General features: G+C 42.2%; 1 protein-coding gene across 2 annotated transcripts; it reads left to right on the top strand.

The window, feature by feature from the left end:
* The first annotated feature begins 8,370 nt into the window (after window positions 1-8,370).
* On the top strand, window positions 8,371-14,843 carry LOC124341037 (homeobox protein OTX1-like). 2 transcript variants are annotated; one of them, XM_046793926.1, is made up of 5 exons: window positions 8,371-8,510; window positions 11,444-12,315; window positions 12,442-12,602; window positions 13,007-13,942; window positions 14,016-14,843. In XM_046793926.1, exons 2-5 carry the CDS (start codon window positions 12,123-12,125, stop codon window positions 14,229-14,231), a joined length of 1,506 nt encoding a protein of 501 aa, XP_046649882.1. In that variant the 5' UTR covers window positions 8,371-8,510; window positions 11,444-12,122; the 3' UTR covers window positions 14,232-14,843. The 2 variants fall into 2 exon arrangements, with proteins under 2 accessions (XP_046649882.1, XP_046649881.1); XM_046793925.1 differs by having other exon boundaries at window positions 8,373-8,510; window positions 11,444-12,330.
* Window positions 14,844-21,380: the final 6,537 nt, after the last annotated feature.

Below are 21,380 nucleotides of genomic sequence, written 5' to 3'. Positions count from 1 at the left end.
TCTCCTATTTTGGAAAAATAAAAAGCGGAGAATTTCTTATCAGTTGACTTTTCGACCGCTAGATGGCGCCTAGGGTTACACATAACAAATAATAACAATAATGCTGGCAAAAAGATAGGGACTGAAGTGAAGCCATGAAAGAGAAGAGAGAGGATCACACTAAAGTATTAAAAAAGAAAAGATAATAAAAGAAAAAGAAAAGAAAACAGGTTTAAATTTATAATGGAAATAGTAAAAGTCGAGAGTCGCAAGTTCTTCTGCATAAAAGGATGATATCGCGTGACAAGAAAAACGAGTAACATAGTATTATTATAACATTCCGAAACAGGAAAAAGAGTGAAAACTTTTTTTTCCTTGGCTAGCGTACAGGATCATCGCATCCGATATATCGACGGGAGGATTACGCGCTAGCGCGGCGACTCCAAAAAAGTCAAAACAACAACAACAACATCCACCGGGGCAGACAGGGGAAAAGAAAAAAAGACACACAAAAAGGACGGCAACTTCAACCGTCGAGGAAAGTGCGAAGCCAAAAAACCACACCCACCCAAACACAGAGAAATATAAGGAGGTACTATACTTACTACTATACGATTATATGCAAGTCTGATCAGAACGACGATAGAGATACAGGATCCCCCTCCCGTCGAAACGCCACAGCAGAGTTGAACGAAAAAAAAGGTGAACTTTCGACGCCGGTTCACGGAGGAACATGAACCGACAGTGGGTGCGGACGGTCGGAATTTGTTGGGGAGGGCATGTACTTACACACATTTCTAAATACTTTGTGTGTGTGTGTGTGTCTTTTTTTTTTTTTATTCTAGTACTAGACTATTTTTTTTTTTGAAATGTCCCGACCCCGGTGACCGTCTCAATTTGCTCGCCGATAACCCTCGCTGACTCGGTCGCCGCTAAATAACCATAAAGTTCACCAGCGGAAGATTTCTAATTCAATTTTACAACCAAACCCCCTCAAAAAAAAAAAAATGTTAGACAACCAACAAAATAATAGATGTGTGCTGATGCACCCGACGACTTTGGGCGACTCCTATATATCGATCGTCTTTTTGATTGTTAGGGAAAAGAAACAAAATAACCGACACAGTGACATCATGTCGGAGCGGGAGCGTCTAAACGAAAAGATATAGAGGAAAAAGGCTTAGTCCAATTAGAAAAGGTCCCGGGATTGTCCCGCCAAGAAATAATAAGACGTATATACTATATTACGTAGTGCAGCCTACGTGTATGGCAATTATAGCGGCCGGATCTCTCATCTATCAAAGTTGATTCCACTTTTTTAGAGGGGGAATCTAGACTAGATCTTTTATAAATTATTATTATTGTTACCATCGTTGGGAAAAAGAAAAAAAAATGTGTTGTTATTTCTAAAGAGGTCACGTGACTGACGAGTGCGACTGGAATAAGCGAACGGCGTTCATCGCTCGGTGGTTGAACGCCCGCCGAAAATGCGGCCCAGTCACGTGCCGCACTCATCTCTCCATCCGTCGGAGATATATCTCATGCGGCTTATTGATCCGGCGCTCTCTCTCCACACACACACACAGTGTGTGTGTGTGTACACATATCATCGCTGACAATCCGGGGTACTAAAAAAACCGAGTGAGAGGGGGGAGTGAAACCGCTAATTAACCGCCGGGCAATGGTGCGGAACGAATGAATATTTCAACTCGGCGTCCGTCCATCTATCAACAATTGGCCGGCATCAACTTGCGATTGTCCCGGTGTTGAGTGACAGGGCCCATCCGACGCCAACAATCAAAAGACTCTCGTCTTTCCCACTCACTTTTCCGCGCACTTGTGCTACACACATACACAAAGGTCGTTTTGAGGTGGCCATGAATAATTCATCGATTTTGGTATAGAAATAAATAAAAAAGTGGCTCATTTCTTTTTTGCTGGAACAGTTCAGCACAGCCGGCGCAGGGACTGTGTTATTCTTTAGCCTATATAGCGCTCTCCTTTTTTTTATATTTTTGTCATTGTTAAATATAGAAAATAATAGGAGAACCTCTTTTTTTCGTTTGGGGGGGCTGTGTGAGGGGAGTGATGATTTTGATACAGCGGGTAGAGGGGGGGCCTTCTATATAGTTTGACAGCCAACGACCTTTTTATTATACGGACAATCAAACAGCACACGGGAGCAGAAAAAGAAAAAGAATCTATATATATATGCCGCGCTCGCTGTCTATCATTGGAGCTGTGCTGTGCTGTTGCAGCCGTCGATGACAAATCTATTCCGCACCAGGAATGTTTTTGCTATCGATTCTATTCAACACCTCCGGTGTAGAAGAGGAGGAGGAGGAGGCAGGCCTACACATGAAAAGTGCTGGATGTGGTGTTGAATTGGCCATGTGCGGATGATGATGGCTTCTTCGGGGGTCTCTTGTTGTTACAAGGGACCCTAGACACACATAAGGGGGAGACCGACGCTCCTATATATCTATACGATGCGGTATTCCAAGCGTTTCAATGAATATAGGGGATCGGGCGGCCGAGGTTTTTTCCTCTCTTCTTTTTTGGGATATTCACAAGAGGGGAGAAAGAAAAGCGACAGAGTTTCTCTAACGGTTACTACTTACCCCAGTGTGTGTGTGTATCCAAAGTCAACAGGGCGATGGATCTACACGGACTCTCACTTAGAGTAACAGCGCAATTTATCGTTCTAGTACCGCAGCAGCCCACGAAAACTAGGCAAACATTTACCACATACATTGGCTACTGCACTCCCCATTCAAAAAAGGCCCGTCTCTCTCTACTTGGCTGCTGCTGGCCCTGACGTCTTCTTTTATATCTCTCGACAAATAGGACCAATGTTTGCCCAGTCTCCCCTCCTATAACCCATATGTACATTTATGTGTTATGTATAGGCAAACAGCAGCAGCTGAGAGATATTAGCGATATCTTCATTTCAAATCGATTTCCTATGTATATTCCGTGCTGTGTGTGTCGCGTGTTCGATGCAGTGTACAGTCTCCGCTGGAAACCGCTAATTTCGATGCCATTCGACGATATAGTCAAACCATCTCTTCTTCACAAACTCGATGGTCATCATTCATTGAGAATGGCTTGGAAATGGCCAAGCGTGTGCCCTACATACGAGAAACCTCCCCTTTTATTTTATCTTTATCAAAGAAAAGAAAAAGAATATGAAAAAGGGTCTCTGATGGTCTGGGTCTGATGTCGGGCGTGCGCCCACGACGTTTTTCTCTTTTACCATTCGCCCCCCCCCCCTTTTTACAACATGTTTCAATGAGAACTTAACACAGACACACACAGACAAAAAAATTGGCATCTCGGGTTACCTTTTGATATGATAGAAGCGGAAGAAAAAAGACTAAAGAGCTAGAGAGGGGGGGGGAGAGACTCTTGTGTCAACAATTGGCCCGACGCCCGTCCGCGCACATTCTGCGCGGGGGTTTCAAGTTCACCAGCTCGTATTGATAATCATCGTTGCACTAGTAGTAGACTAAATAATAATAGTTATTTTTCTTAGTGTGTGTGTGTGTGCCAGCAGCACGCGACCGTTGGTCTCCAATGTCACGCCCCTCCTGCTAAGGCTGACGAGTTTCAAAAATGGCGCCACCAGATTATTATGATTACATTTGAATCCTACATGTAGTTATATTTTGGGAAGTATAGTAGTACCTTTTCTGGCGTCTGTGTATAGCGGAGCCCAGCTAGCAGCAGGATTATAACATAATATAAAACCGGCGCTCCTTGACTCATCATCACCATTTGACTGACTTATTGCACTTTTTTTCTTCTCAATAGAAAAGTTGAAAAGCAGCAGCACAGGATATTTGGGAGAATATCTTGCGTGTGGCTTGGCTATATTTAGAAAAAAGATATAGCTACATACACGCGCTATAGCTTCTTCTTCTGATCTTTTTTGTGAGTATAGAAAGAAGAAGAAGAACAAGTCTCTGGTTGGTCACGTGGTTATATTATGGGATAGAGATCTACTTAATAGTTTTTACGCATAGTAGTATAGTAGATAAGCTCCTTAACTTTTTAACGGTGGGGTGGACGGAAGAAGAAGAAGAAGAAGAAGAAAAGTTTGTTTTTTTCTCACTTGTGGAAGAAGAAGAAGTAAAGCGCATAATTTACGGTGCTGGCCCTGGCCGAAAGGTGAAAAACGGACGAGCGTTCAAAAAAAATATTTCGAAAATAATAATTCTACGACTTGGCTCGCTCTTTTCTTTAGCTGGTTCATATTGTTTGAATTCTATCAACAACTACACCACTTTTTTTTTTTTTTAGTTTACGAACTCGTTAAAAAAGAAAAATCCGAAAATCCCCTTTGATATTTTTCATGACGACGCGGCTGTGTGTATAGCACGCGACCGTTGGCCTATCCAAAATAAAAAAAAGGGGGGAAATTCAAACCAGCCAAACCAGAAGACGACGAAAACACGCGTTGATAACATCTTACGGTACACACACGTCTGTTTATGAAAAACTTCTTCTTTTCAATTTGATATCGATAATAATAACAAGGTATAGGGCCTATTTATTCCGTCGAGCGAGGAGGAGAAAAGGGGGGAGGTCAAAGAAGAACTTTCCCCACGAAAATCCTTACAGTACACGGTTATCGCGGTGTAATCAAACACACAACCGACTCTCTCTCTTTACCAATTGGCCTCTCTCTTTGCTTTTGTCTGACGTTTTATTTGTGGCAAATGACAATTCAAGAGTATCTCTCTATCTCCTGGATCGCGTATATAGGGTGCGAGTGGGGGGAAGGCCAGAAGGGATTGGGAAGTCCATCGATCATCTACAGACCCATCCGCAGTTCATCACATGATGGGCACCAAATTGGTGCAGTGGTTTGAGACGGATCGATTCTCTCCGCGCCGATCCGTGTAGAATCATTTCATCGTTCGATATCAATAGAGAGAGAGAAGAGAGCCAGCGATGTTTGGCCAGTAAATAAATCAAACTATAATATACGTGTAGTAGAACTCTAAAAATAGGCCATGTGAAATTAGCAATTTTCTGCCAATTGAACCGCAACGGCGGTGGCGGCAGCCAAAAACGGACGATCTAAACAATAGAACTTTTTATAACTGTACACAACGTTTTATAAATAGGTGCCGGAATGCTTCACCTGGCCTACTCCTCCCAACGCCAGATAGGAGGAGGGGTGGAAATAAGCCTCCGGTCAATCAAAGAAAAAGAATTCATCTCCATCCATCCATCTAGGTATATAGCTGAACTATTGAAAAAGAAATATACATATCACACAGCTCTACATGTCCAACACACGGACGTTTGTGCACAGCAGAGTATATGCGTATACGAAGAAAGCGGGGTCCCTGTTGGCGTCCCATGATGATGGGCATACAGGGTAGGTAGTACTACTATATATATACCCTGCTGTGAAATGATAGTGTGGCGGAACCCCTCCGTTTAGACACACAGGATCCCTCCCCTTTTATTTTCTGCACAGCACCATTCAATCTAGCGAAAATACAGAGGCCATCAGCCATCATTCTCTATACACTTTTCTTCTTCGTTCCCCCTATATTCTGTGTGTTTATTTGTATACACATCAACGGTGTGTGTGCTGTGTGTGTACAGATAGACGCCGAGGCGTGAAATGTGCCCTGCCGTTTTGTGTATCGAAAAACGTCGTCCTGTGTCGGACATTGGCGGCCATTTGCCGCTAGTTTTCTTCTATGATCAAAAATGGTTTTCTATTTTATTATTTTGGCCATTTCCTCACTCCTTTTCATCTGTCAATTCTCGCCTTCCATTCAAACAAATCACAATATAACTTGGGGGACGTTCAAATTGTGTACACACACATTTCCGCTGGCCCGGAGAGATTGACAGCCGTCCAAGGAGAGAGAGCCGGAATCTAAAAAAATAAAGGTGTAAAGATGTACCAATAATCGAAAATGGATTGGTCTATCCATTTATACACCTTTTTGTAGAGATTGATCGAGAGATCAAAAAGAGCGATCTCATTCGATTTTCTCATAATAGATTATACATATTAGACGTTATTATCTAATATATCTCATCATTACAAGATTGAGATGATTGGATTTCTTCGCTAGGAAAGGAGGGGGGGGGGGGGGCTTTATACCGGGGTACACATATAAAAGCTCCTGGGTGTCTGTAATACTTTCTTTTCTTTTTTGTTCATCCGATAGATTTATAGAGTGGCTCTGTGTGTAGTGTAACACAGCAGCGATGATTAAATGAATGAACCATCAGCAGCCAAAAACAAATATCAAAAAAGGAGAAAAGGTTTGATCCTCTACAACAACAATAAAACAACTCGGAAAAAAAAGCACGGCATCATCATCATCATCAGCTCACACACACACACATACAATGTGTGTGTGTCTACAGCTACTAAAGTCGCCGGCTCGTCTATGTACATCTCTATAGGACGAAAGAGAGGCTGAGCTTTGAATCAACAGCTTATTGCGGTTCTCATCTTATAAGTCGATTATTGCTGTGTGTGTGTGTATTGTCAACGGTGTTAGACGCCACTAGACTATAGGCGGGAGGAGCCTTCGTGTTTTTGTGGTGTAGTAGCTAGTAGTAGTCACTCGGGATGATGATGATGGATCTAATAATAGGCGATTCTCAACTGTTGAAGAAATCCCGAAATCCTACACATGTTTCTCTCTCTTTTCTTACAATTGAACGAGGAGGGGGGACGACCTTATAAATAACCATCAACTCACAAAGCCGATCAAGTGTTTGTGTGCGGTTTGATATTTTTGTTTGGCCTAGGAATTTATACACACTTACTTACTTACTTACTGATGGCCTTTCTGGCCCCTCAATCAAAATCCGATCCTTCTTAGCCGTCGTCACTCGTCACTTTTCAAGTGCATTAGCTCCACCACCACTGACCGTTGACTGGGCACACGGGTGGGTTTATATGGTGGAATGAAAACAGCTGAAAAGCCGATGACCATCATCATGACCGGGCGGGCCATCATGCACACGACGGCGACGACGACGAGCGAGTGTGAGCAACTCGACACAAGCGATCACAATATAGGATCTAGACGGGCATTAAATCAATGAAGAAGGAGACGAGAGCCGGATGAAAACTTGTCGACCAGCTTTTTTTAGACTCTATAGGAGGATCATGCTGTCTCTTCAACAACAACAACAACAACAACTTGAACCCAGGGATATAGAAATGAAATATCAAAGTTATCACGAATTGGATCTGTTTTCTCTAGTGGCCCATTTGTCTGATTTCTAAAGATGATTGTCGATCATGAGGAGGGGGAATTTCTGACAAATAGTTGATTGAATTAATTCGGAGAAGAAAATAATAATTATTCAACTTTAAGTTCTTCTTCTTCTTTTTAGTTTTCGATTCCCCCGTGAAGACGAAAAAAGATTGGGGGGGGGGGGGGGGATGGGAGGAGAGTGTGTGTGGGGTGGGACCCATTGGGGCGGAAGCGAAAAACGGTCCGGAAACAAAAAAAGCTGATGGAGGGTCGGTCCCTCCTCACCCAATGAAAAGAGAGAGTCTGGGCGGAGTTGTCGAGTCTGATTGGCGGTGGAGATGGGCGGAACGAGGCGGAGCCCAAACTGGGCAAGATGAGAAATGACAAGGCGGAGCCAAACTCCCCACGTTCGTAACAGCCCCCCTCCCCCGTTCTTTTCCCGATGGTTTATATCCTATCCAGCCAGATCCATCCATCCATCGACACAAAAAAGAAAAATAACCCAAAAATAAAAATAAAAAATAAAAAATAAACGAGCGAGTTGCTGGCTGCTGTGTAACAGCGCACCCCCCTCTCTCTCTATTCGTCCGCCCAGTCAAAAACGCTTGGCCCGTCTGGTACCACTGACTGTGCGTGCGGATATGCCCGTTTGCTGGCTGCTGCCCGTTTGTTTGTGTGCGCTAGTCGTCGCGGCAGGGACTGTTCTGGGCTAGCTTTCGTCTGTGTTGTAGTGTGTCTCTCTGTACAGTGTGTGTAGTGTGTGTGCAGCTAAAACATCAGAGGCAGTTATTGGGCAGGGAGGGCGGCTAGAAGGGCTTATCGCATCGACGTCGTCGCGTGGTCAGATTTGAGCACTGGCACACACACACATAAGGGCAACAGCCGCCTTAGAGTGTACAGCCCATAGTCGAGCGACTCCTAGTCGACAGTCGCACACAACACACACAAGAGCTTAAAGAGAAAAGCGCCAGACTCTCTCTCTCTCCTTTGCTCTTAAGTCCTGGCGTCTTAAGTTGTGTGTGTGTGAGAGGCGCACAGAGAAAAATATATAAGCGAACACCATCAGCTTTTTTTTATTTTATTTTGTGTGTGTGTGTGTTGTTGTCGGGAGGTGAAGCCTCTTAAGGGAGAAAAAAGTTCGGACAAGACAAAATAGAATTTTCGTTCAGTTCACTAAAAGGAGCGACACGGTTTCCGTGGGTTATAATATTCGTGTGCGTGTGTTTCTTAGTAGTAGTGGTGGCCCTACGGAGTGAATCCAACATTGGACAACTGGGAAAAAAGGTAAGAAATAGAAAATTTGAATAATTGCAAGAGTTTCAATATTTTGATAGCAAAAAGTGAATCGAGACAAAATGTGTGAATTTCTTTTGATTCTGGTTGGGTGGAAAGAAGAAAAAACAAAAAACAAACAGAAAAGTCAATAGGAGACGCGGCGAAAAGCCGGGAGCTTATTGGTTTATAGACTCTCAATTTGACTAAGACACTTTAGGCCGATTATTAGAAGCTCAGAGCGGCTCTCTTATCTCTTCTCTGTATGTGTATGTGTAGTAGTAGGTAGTACTACTATGTGTGTGTAGATATATATTTGTCTGTGTGTGTGACTGCCCCCTGTGTGTATGTGTCGATGAGTTAAGTAGAGTATAACACACCCCTCTTACTTATTGACAAGAGGTCATTTAACCCCGCGTGAAAAACAAACAAACAAATAAGAAAAAGACTTCCCTTTTCTTCCGGTTGGGTTTTATTTTTTTTTATTTTTGTGGAATTCCGGAATAGTTTCTCGGAATTTTAATTTCCCGTCGGATGAGGGCCAGTAGTGTGAATCAAAATGGTCCAAAAGGTGGACAAACAAGGTTCTGAAGAAGGAGCCGTTGGGCACAGCTCCTTTCAACAGGAGGAGGATGTGGGGGAGTACAAGTGAGGGGGAGGGAAGGATTGATGGGCGGAAGTGCGCGGAAGTTAACTCGGATACCCCCCCCCCCCTCTCACCTTTGAGCAGTCGGTTTGTGGCTTAATATTGGCTGGTATTATGTCAAAAAAAAAGAGATGGGAATCTTTGATATGTTTCAACGTAAAAATAGCCAACCCGATCCGTTGACAAGAATCGTAGAAACACATCCGGACTTCCGGACAGAGTCACACACAGTAGAGAGATTAGAAGCGGATTGTATTGTTTCATTCGCCGAAACTATAGGCGCTTGTGTGTTTCTAACGAAAAAAGTTGTTTTTCTTCCGGCTTCCGTCGCGTGCCGTTGGATATCCCCATCCGGAACTACAACAACTGCTAACCGTGGGACCTTTTCTTATTATTAGTCAAAAACCTCAACAACACTCAAATGGTTGTTGTTCTCGATGATGATGATGATGTTGTGACCTTTGATAGACGAGGGTCCCATCCATCATCGGAATGTCGGATGCGTTGTGGCTCGTGCCCCCCATCCAGCTACTGCTACAACCCGGTGTGCAAAAACCCAAGAGAATGTGAAATAACCCATCAAGAAACGATCATCTATTAAATGCCATTTTCTCTTCTTCTATATATATATGCACTCTTTTACTCGGAAAATCATTAAGCCCTTCTGGTCCCCCCACCACCACCTTTAGGCTACATAGAGGCCTATCTGAACGATAAGGGACTCTCCTTCCATGACCGGATCAACCCCACACCCTCTCCCATTGAATTCTATAAAGGTTCAAGGAGTCAATTAGGCAGCCACTACTACACCACCTCCGTTATTTTTGTTGAATGGGGGGGTTGGAAACAAATAATAAAAGATGATTGGGACGAAAAAAAAGTTAACAAAATTTTTTGCTGGCCATTTTTTGGGGCAGGGGGTTGCAGCTAGGGACTCGGGATCAAAAGTTCTTTTGGCTATTAGATTACAAATAAGAGGAGAGGTTATTATATTTAGTGGTTCGAACCGAGAGTTTGAATTGTCTCTCTCGGGTCAAAGGTCGTACATACCCCCCATAAAAAAAGCGAGAGGGGTGACCCCGGAGAAATGAGGCCCCATCTACTCACTACCTATGCGAACACACACAACAACACAAACAGAAACAACAAAAGATGCGAGAGGGGAATAAGAGAAACAGGGTTCGATTTTTGAGCGAGATGGGCCATCCATCCATGCACACAAGAGTCTAACCTGGTGGTGTGTGTACAACACAAAAACCAGCTATACGTATAGGGTCCTCGGCAGCTGCTGTCAGCAACCTCAGCAGGCGGTACATATAACCGGAATAAAATTGTATCTCTCTCTCCGGGGTCGTGTGTGTGTATACGATTTTAATCCTGTCGATTTGTTACTCGATTCATTTCTTTCTTTTTTCCCCTTTTTTTCTATTCTCTTTTGTTGGTTGATTCACTGTTGCTTTTCCCACACATGAACCACCGAGCTCGAATTTTGGACGCCATTTGTCAACATGTTAAACGAATGGGGGTGTGGTGGTTACATGACCCAATTGGCCTGGGTGACAAATGATTTCAGCCAATCAAGAAAAATAGAAATTTTGATTATTCCCTAGCTGCAGACACAGTGTGTTTCAATTCAAGAAAATTCTTCCAACTTTTTTGGGTTGGAAAAAATAGGCAATTGGCAGAGCATATACGATCCGTGGGAAACACGACAGACGGAAGCTGGAGTCTCTCTCCCCAGAGTTTTATATATACCAACTAAATATATTCTTTTTTAAAAAATAGGAGAAGAAAAACATGTATAAAGAAGCTGGAAGAAGAAGAAGAAGTTTCTTTCTGTTAAAAAATAAAGTTTGATTGACAAGTGGAGGAAGAATAGGCGGGGTCAAATCAGGTAGCCCCCAGTAGCTGTTGTATAGACACACTAAGCAAGTCTACCTTTTAATTGGGTCTTTTCTTTTTTCTTTCTTTCTAACCTTTTGTTGTATGTTTTTTGTGTGTGTCTCTCTCTCGGAAATGAAGATCCCCCCAACTCTTGACGTTCTTCCCTCCCACCATTTTGATTCTTCTCTCCCCAAAGAGATGAAGAAAAAATAGAAAAAAAAAATTCTTAAAACAAAAGAAAAAATGTGACAGGTGAAAAATCGGCCATTTTGAATTGTGGTGGGCGTTCGTTCTCTTCCCACACGATCCAAAAAGTTTTTCAAACTGAGAAAAATTTCATTGCCATTTTCATCGCCCAACCAAAAAAATACGTTTTCTTCTCGATTTGATTGAGATTCAATTTCTATTCCAACAGGTTTGAAATCTCGACGTAGGTGAAAAACACAATCATCCAATTCCCCCAGAAGAAGCAGAAGAAGAATCTCCTTAAGGCTAGAAAAAAAGGTGGGGCTGAAGAAGAAGAAGAAGAAACCTTCACTCCTCCTCCTGAGAGGTGCCCTGGGCCAGTCCCTTCCCAGATCCATCGTCATCGGTCGTGAAGGTTTTCTTGGAAGAAAAAAGGGGAAGACGAGGACACACACACAACTAGAAGAAGGAGGGAGGAGATCCAAATCTTTTTTCTCTCTTCCCATTTTACTTTTTCCACTTGTGTCAAGACTTGATCCCACCAAGTCCAGTGCAAAGTGAACTATCGACCGGCCGTGACGTGTGTCTCTGAGCCTCCCCAACAACGTTTCTAACCTGATTTTTGAGTTGAAATAACTATTTGATAAAAGAAGTTTGCACTTACTACTTTTGGCTGGTTGGTGTGAGTGTGACTTTGGTGTTTTATTAAACGTGTGCTGCAGTAGTGTGGTCAATCGAAAGTGGTTGCCAAGAGCTCAAGTGTGGAGTGGACTCGTCTGCTAGACCGCGCTGCTGATTACTGGGGATCATCAGCAGCAGCCAATCACAGCAGCGTAGCAGACGTCCATTGTTTCGACTTGAATTATCGTCTGCACGACAACTCGAAAATTGATAATTCTGCCAACATCATGGCCTACCTGGCCAAAGGCAATCCGTACGCCATGAATATGGGTGTGGGCATGGGTCCCGTCGGCCTACACCATCACCACTCGCAAGGCGGTTTGGGTCACGTCGGCGGCGGTGGAATGCCTGGGCTGGCCGGTTTGGCTATGCCACCGTCGGCCATGGACCCACTCCACTCGGCCGTCGGGTTCCCTCCAGGTATGGACCGACCATGTAAATATGACCATTTTCCAACTTTATTTCTCTTTTCTCTCCGTTTTGATAAATGAGCACTGTCCACATGGTTTCGTTCGTCAACTAAACGTTTCATTTGGTTTTGTCCAGGGAGTAACGGAGCTGGTAGGAAACAGAGACGAGAGCGGACGACATTCACTCGAGGCCAACTGGACGTCCTGGAATCTTTATTCGCCAAAACGCGTTACCCGGACATTTTCATGCGGGAAGAAGTTGCACTCAAAATCAACCTGCCGGAATCTCGTGTCCAGGTAAAAATAAAAACTAGTTTTCATTTTAACATGTTACGCTCGATTGGCTCGTTTAATGGCGGGTAATTCCGGGCAAACGGTAGTCACCGTTTTCATGTCCTTATTTGTGTGTGTGTGTGGAATGAAAAATTGGATGACGGTGGCGGTGGCACGTGCACAAGACACTTTCCTTTTTCAAGAAATAAAAGAGAATCTTTTTGAATAGAAACGGTTCATGTGACGACAGTCTTTTTTTGAAAAGAACCCGACAGGACAGTAAATCTTTTTCCTTGAATGAGACACACGTCGTTGACATTTGAGAACGACGTTTTCAAGCTTTCGCAATTTGAAAATTACGTCAGCACATTTTTAACATGTCCAATTAATTTATTAATAAAAATGTGTTTATTCAATTGAATTTTTAGGTTTGGTTCAAGAATCGACGGGCAAAGTGTCGCCAACAGTCTCAGCAGCAACAACAGCAACAACAGCAGCAGCAACAGAATTCGGGTGGAAGCTCCGGCGGAAGCAAAAGCACCGGAACGCCGAGGCCTAAAAAGATCAAGAATTCATCGCCGGGCAGTCCTGTTTCGAGTCGCCAACAACAGCAACAGCAGCAACAGCAGCAACAACAACAACAACAACAACAACAATCGTCAATCATCACCCCGAGTCAGCCCAGCAGTCTTAGCTTGCAACAACAGCAGCAGCAGCAGCAACAACAAATTCAACAACAACAACAACATCAAACGAAAATGCATCGCGAATGCAGTCCGCCTTCTTCACTGCCACTCCATTCTCCCCATACTCCATCGTCGTCCGTGACTCCTACACCGACGCCTCCTCCTTTAGGAGCCGGCGGATTGACGGGCGGATACGGGACTATGGTGGCCGGAATGGTGAATGTTTCTACGCACGCCTCTACCGGCGGAGGAGTCGGTGGTGTGGGTGTAGGCGGCGGTTACGGCAACGGAGGCAACACCAACTTTTGGGGTGGACACGATTTTCACGTTCCGTCGCCGCAGCGGGCCGGATCCTACGGATTGGCGACTGGACCGAAAATGACTGGATCGAGTTCATCGGTCGGCACGCCCATGAGCGGCTCTATGGGCTCGTTTTCATCTCCTAGTTCGATGCACGGCATGTCGCCGATGGGCATGATGCCCACCGGTTATCCATCACCTAATCCGAGTCCGGCTGGATGTTACGGCGTGGCTTCGGCTGGTGGCTACGCTGCAGCTGCGGCCGCTGCTGCCAACGCGGCTCCTTATTACAGTAACGTCGGCATGGACTATCACCACCACCACCACACTACTCACTCCATGGCCAGTCATCATCATTCCATGGGCTCTTACGGACAGGTAAATTTCAAACTCCATTTCATCTTCGACCAATTGTATTAAATTGTTTGGTATTATTTGAATTGGATCACAGATGTCTAGTTATCCTGGATCGGCTCAATCGGCCTATGCCAGCGCTTCAGCAGCTGCTCAAGCGGCCGTCCAGGCCAATCATCACCACCACCACGGCGGAGTGATCGGCAATGGCCGGCCAACGGTGCCCAGCAGTGTTGGCGTTCAACAGCAGCAGCAACAACAGCAGCAACAGCAAGATTGTCTGGACTACGAGGCTAAATTCCAAGTGCTGTGAGAGACAAAACAAACGAACAAAAATTCAATTGAACAAAAAAAAAAGACATTATTTCTCTGTAACATAAAAAATATCGTTGGCTATTGCTGCCGCATCTTCTCCATTTTCTCTCCTATTCTTTTTTTCCCGTTTATTTTCCTTCACGGGCTGGCCGTCAAAACTTTTCTTTTCAGAATTTCAGTTGTTTTTGATGTGATGACTTGATGAACAAATTTTTACCTACACACACACAAAAGAAAAGAGATCAAATAGTGTCTTCCCCTGCCACCCCCATCAACCTTGGATCCTTGTAACCTTCCCATATTTTTTCCTTTTATAATTATCTTGGAATGATTTTAAAAGAATTTTTTGACCACGGATTTCAAAGGAAAAAAAAATTGGAGAAAAAAAAAGAAAAAAAAAACACAATCGCTGGGAAAAAGCATAAACAATTTATCCATATTAATCTATTGTCATTATGTAATTTTGTCTCGTGTGTGTCTCATCTTTAGTGTCCTTCCTCAATGAAAAACTGGCTGCCCTTTTCCTATTTTAATTTTAATCTCGTTTTTTTATTGAAAGACAAGTAATAATAACTGTATATTTGATTGAATAAGAACGGCAAGACAATTATTGGAATTTTGATTACTGGGTGACTCACAGCTCCCCTCCCATCTCCCCTGAAGGGTTTTTAGCGTCTTCGAAATGGGTTTTTGGAGATATTTTTCCAAATAACAAATGTTGATCAACATTTTGAATTAGAGCTCAAAGTGTTTCTGTTCGTTTGTTTCGACTATATTACACCTTCTCTTTCCTCAAAATCTCGATGAATCTGTAAATAATTGGATTAAAATAGTTGTCATTCCCCATCATCATTTTTTTTTCGTGTGTCAAATTGAGAAACAAAAGTTTGTAATTTTCTTGTTTCCCTTTTTGTCTGATTGCGTCATATCACACACCTTTTTTTTAAATTAAATTAATGGTCCCTCGTTATTTTTTCAGTTACAATTTGAATTGAAAAAGAAACGAAAAACAAAAAAAAAATCGTGTCGCATTCCGAGTCATTTATTCCCTCCGCTCCCGCGTGTGTGTCGTGTAATTGATAATCTCTCTCTCAACAAAAAAAAAAATTGTTTTGTTTGTGCGTGTACGTCTTTTATTTGACTATTTTTTCCAATATTTCTCGTATGTGTGACTTGTGTGTGACTACATTAAAACGAACCGATGAAAAAACTGAAAATTTCGTGTCCATATTTCCGCACACCTTATCCAGCCATTTCCGATGTGTCGAAAAAACAAACAAACAAACAACAAAATGATTAACCGAAATTAATTCTTAACGGTTAATTGATTTTTCACTTCCCTCAATTTTCTTCGTCTCTCATATTATATATAATATTATATAACAACTTATGGATACTATCACACACAATACACAATTCGGTTCAATGTTATAGCCCGAAACGCGCAATTTTTATTCGCCGGATGACAATAGAAATAAAAAATGGGAGGGGGGGGGAGTGGATCAAAGTTTTTTTTATTCAATCATTTGAAATTTATTTTTTTTTCAACATTTTATTATCCGTCGTCGTCGTCGTCCAATGATACAACACGGATGAAACATTTTGTTGTGGAATGAATGGAGGGAGAGAGGGGAAAAGGTTTCTGGGTTGGCCATTCCGGAATCATCCGCCAGCACACCGGATTATACACACACATCTCCCCCCTCTCGTAGCTATTCATTCTTACTCTGCTGTGTGTGTGCGTCCCTTTCATACGCATCACATGCAAAGGTTCCGTGTGTGTGTGTGCCGTTCCTCGTCGTGATGCAAAATGGGAGGAAGAAAAAATAAAAAAAATACAAATCCTCAAAAAGAAACAACAACAAAACCAAACAGCTGCGACACTTCCCACACCTGGATCTAGATCAGGTTTTTTTTTTCCTTCTCTCCTCCTTGTCCAACTGCTATCAAATGTTAGGTTGATTGCATTAAACAAATATATGACCAATCCGGTTCAAATAATAATTCCCCCGCCAAAAAATAAAATAAACCCGAATGGTGACGACGACGACAGGGAAATAACACGAGTCTAATAACGTAACGTGACTCTGCGGGAATGTCGGACATTACAACACGCATCCCAAGCCTCTTCTCCTCAACAGGAGTGAGCGTGATTTATGGGTTGGCATCTCTCCATGCTGCTGGCTGCTACTGTGTTGCTTTTGCTTCTGTGTATATTTTCTTCTTCTTTTCGTTCGTTCAACAGCCCGGGTGTACACAGTAGCAGCAGCTCTATACTATAGCTGATCTCCTTCTTCCTCCCGGCACGAACGATGATGATCACATTTTGAATATGATTTTTATTTCCTGGCGACCTTTTCTTGTATTATATGTTTGTTGACTCGGACAAGAAGAAAAGAAGAGCCCTCCATAGAAATACAAAATTCTATCATAAATAATACCCCCCTGGACCTGGGACCAGTCCAGTTGTGTGTATCTTTTTTTTTTCTGTTTGTGGAAAAAACGGTGATGGCGGACATTTTGGCTTCACCAACCATAGGAAAAAAAAGGGAGGCGGGTAAAGTCATGGGAAACAAGTCCAAAAGGTGAGGCTCTTACAAGAAAATGTTGTTGCCCGTTCTCTGTGACCATCACACCCGCGCTATATACGCCGATCCCGTCGGAATTGTGTCTGAAAAATAAAAATCTAAAAATTCATAACGTCCTATACAAGAAGAAGATTGTGTCAACACGACTTCCTGTTTCTTATTTTTTCACCTTCAGAAGTTTGGCCCTCGAGGGCAAACTATATACTACACCAACCTGTTTCTTCTTCCCCATTCACCCAACTTTCTTCTATTGAAATTGCCTTTTTTTCTTGGTCGAATATAAAAATTTTGTTTTTTGTTCGTCTTCACACACACAGTTTGCGGTGCTCTGAATAGTCAACTTCTTTTTCTCCTATTTATTTATATCGACTCGAGAAAAACCGGATGTGTATGACGCCATTCAGAATTCTTTTAAGAAATAAAAAATTTTTCGGACCTTTTCATCAAAATGACACTATAACTCAGTGTATGAAAACTGTACACCTTTTTTTTATTTTATTTATTATCATTTGTTTTGTATACACATACACACACACCTTTTCTTGAAAGTCGGTGGGAAATGTGTCGGTAATTTTATTTTTTAAGAAAAGGATGAAAAGAAAAATTTTACTCTAAGGAACCGAAACAAGGAAATTTGATGTCTCTATTTCAAAATATATAACCCTGGGAGGGGGGGTTCTGTTGCTGCTGGCCTTTACGTGTTGTTTGTTGTCGCTATATTTTTCTTTCTTTTTCGTTCAGCTTTGAACTTTTTTCATGTGCAAGTCTTCATCACACTCGAAGGAGTGGTGGGCGCCTTTTTTTTCCCACTTTGAAATGCGATCAGATCCGCTAACTTCCAGTTCATTGATCGACATCAAACAACAAAAAACCCACAGAAGAAAAAGGTTGGACGAACGGAACCCAAGACACAGACAAGAAGGGAAATATTTGAACACAAAATGGCTGACTGCCCTCTCCGGAAAACCCCAACATCTATTACTTATACCAGATAGAATAGGACTATTTCCTTACGTGACATGACTGCTGGCAAAATGGCCAGTCACGCCCATCACATATCCCTCCCACTCTTTTCGAAAAACAAACACCCGGGGGATTATAACAATTATTGAATCTAAAAAATAAATAAATAAATAACCAAACTCGTATAAATACTAATCAAAAGAAAAAGCGAAATAATAATAATTTGTGTTTAAAAATGCGCTGAACGCTGTCGGTCCGGCGAATTAGGAGGATCATTGGATCAGAAAGGAATTAAAAGAGGAATGAATGACACTCGAGTACTTCCTATGAGATTACACAGACTCAATCGGCTGTTGAGCACGTCAATTCCGTATACATACAGGCCTATATCCGACACTACAGACACAGAGAGAAAAAACCGGAGGATTTCCACAGCCGCCCCCAAAAGGAAACAACAACAACTTAAGATTTGCTGCTGCTGAGCTCATCATCAGCTTTAGATAGATTCTACTTGTCAATGTGTGTGTGTGTGTGTGTGTTTGTCTGTATTGTGGGCTGAATAACTAATAACCCGCCAAAAATATAAGAAGAAGAGTCAACTCGACAGTTTCCGAAAAAAAAGGAAAACAACAAGGAGGGACATTTAAGGCGATTTTCCATCTCCTTTTTCTCGCTCTCGACGTCGAAATGGTTTGAGAAAAATCTTGGAGAGAAAAATAGCCATCGGCCCGAGTCACACAGGTGTTGTGTCGTTATACGTAGAGAGAGAGGTGGGCCGATCGGGCGTGAGGAGAACAATGAAGAGAGAGATCACACTTTATTCTTTTTTCGGTGTCTATACCCACCCAACATGCCAAAATGTCCAAATATCGATCGCGGAAGAATTCGAGGGTCTAATATAATAAAAGGTGTGAGATTTTAGATTTTTATTATACACCCAATTGACTCCTGGACTTTTTGAGCTCCACAATGTCTACTACGTGGTTTTCGTCCGTAGGCCTATAGTGTAGTACAGGTGGATGTCGTACGCATCTATCTCCCCCACCTGGGTGTGTGTCACAGGGACAGAAGTGTCACGTGCATATAATTGCACAGGGAGTTGTAGCTGGCTGCATTGGGGGTTTGATTTAATAGCTCCCATTGGGAGGAGGGTGTCCCCCACCACCACCACCAAAAGAAAAGGTCTTTCTCTATCCATGTCGTATGTAGTAGTTAGCAAAAGGTCACGACCCTTCACCCCGCCCTCGAAATTGATGGAGTGGATTTTCTTTTTTTCCCCCTGTTATTGTATCGAGTTTTTCTTCTTCTTTTATATTGTCCAATAAATATTGGAGTTGGCCCACTCCTCTGCGACAAATGACTATCATAACAGACACCTCGTCAAACACCTGGAATGTACCCCCACCTCAATCTCCTGAACGAAATGGGAGTCCAAAAATTTCTATCAGATAATTCCGCAACAGCTGATGAAAATATTTGAAAAATGAAAAAAGAGTTGCGCGCAAAGAGTTCCGGATTAAAAACGCGTTTCTTTGAATAAAGAGAGATAATACCCCATACGATTATCATCCCCTTTTTGTCGCACAATATAAAAAAAAGGGGAAAATTTCTATTCTTTTTACTCATCACTATACATGATACGTTATACAATCCTCCCCTCACCATCTCTCTATACAAACTAGGGGTATATCATAGCCTCAAACTACCCCCTACTACCCCCTTGGTTATACAAATCATCATAAAGAAAGAAAAAATGAAATGCCGTTTGTGTGTCTGTGACATAATAATAGTTGTGTGCTTCGTCTTCTACAAACATATAGCGGTGGTGGGCTATTCCCGCTATATAATACCGGTATCATCGTATATATAAAACTGTTGGGTCGTCTGCTGCTATAGCCAAAGGAGGGGATTTATACGTCCGATATGATATCACACAAAAGGAAAAAAGAGGAAACTCTCTTCATCCCCCCGGTTTCTTTTTCAGAAGAATTTTTCTTCCTTCTTCCGAGCAGGGCGGAAAGATATGTTTCTCTTTTTTCTATTTAATCCTTTCCGGCCGTTATCATCACAACAGTTCGGAAACTGGGAAAAAAAAAATATTTTTCAGTTTTTTATTTTTCAATGGATTTGATTTGTTGTTTGAATTGCCCACGCAATAAAAAAAAGGGGCGCTAAGATGTTATTCCATAAGCCTATTTGTAGACTGAGAGAGAGAGAGCTCTGTGCTATTATGGCACACACCAACTGTTGAGAGATATCATTCGTATTAAATCAGAGTAGTGCGGCTTTAGAATAAGACGACACGCGAAAAATAAAATAAAAAGGCTCGAGACTCTTATAGATTAAACGAGGAGGTGCCGGCAGTCAACCGCCTAGCTTAGAGGAATAATCGTACTCTGTACTATGTCACGATTTACAATCAACGCCACTAAATGGTCAAAAAGGAAGAACATATTTGTCCTACCTTTAAGCCTGGGAAATACGGCCAGGAGCCCATCCACAAGTGCTCCATCCGTAAAAGAGTTGAATGTTAGACGCAGGCGGGATAGATATAGAACGCCCTCGTGAATACACCCACACTCACATGGCTGTACACGAGGACATTGTAACTCGACCGACATCGGTAGTTCCTCGAATCAAACGGGATGCTGTTTATCTAAAATTCAAAAATCAAAAATGGTTATGAAAAATATATTGACAGAAACAACAAGGAAAAGTTGAAAATGAGACTGTGCCCTAATTGTATACAAACAGGAGAATTTGAAGTTTGCTAAAAGTTGTTAAAAAAAGTAACGAAATTCATTAACCAAGAGATAATTTGGTTGGTTTGATGCTGATGACAGTCAATACCAGTACCAGTACAAACAATGCTGGAATGTCTAGTGGTGGCTGACTCAGGCCTCAAATCTACACTTAAAGGAAAAGTTAAATATCATATCAAACTGCCATGCAGAGACAGGGGATTTGCATGATGTGGAAATCAGAAACTAACATGTGACAATTTGGAACAGATTTAACTCTATTCTATTTCAGCTCCCAGCACAATAATTTTATTGATATTCTTATTATATATACCTGCTAAACAGCACATAGTGTGGATTAAGGTATTACAAGACCAGAATTTTCACGACGAACACATTTTCGTAATTTTATCTAATTGAGCTATTTTGGTGAAGACAGCAGACGACACTAATCTTCTAATTAGTCATGCTTTAAGATATCGATAGAAATTGTTCCCTTTCGGACAATTTGCGGATTTCGTACAAACGTTTACTAATTACTATGACTTGTTTGTGGTGGCTGGGCTTAATTCTAAATTAAAAATCAAGCGATGTGGAAATAATACTGATCCGTTCAGCAGATGTTGAGCTCTAGCCGTCTAGCGAAAACCGCTTTTATCCTTTTTCGCGGTTTAAATTTTAGGGGAGGGGGGGGGGGGGTTTATTTTTAATAAATTATAATCGATATCTTAAGTATTGCTAATTAGACGACTATTGACTTCTGCTTTTTCGTTTTCAACTTTTCAAGTCAGATACAAGCGATACAAGTCTCGAAAAGGAGAAAGTTAAATAAAAAACAAAAAAAAATTTATAAAT

The sequence above is a fragment of the Daphnia pulicaria genome, chromosome 5 (assembly GCF_021234035.1).
Source record: "Daphnia pulicaria isolate SC F1-1A chromosome 5, SC_F0-13Bv2, whole genome shotgun sequence".
Taxonomy (NCBI): Eukaryota; Metazoa; Arthropoda; class Branchiopoda; order Diplostraca; family Daphniidae; genus Daphnia; species Daphnia pulicaria.
This window is presented reverse-complemented; position numbering and strand designations above follow the sequence as displayed.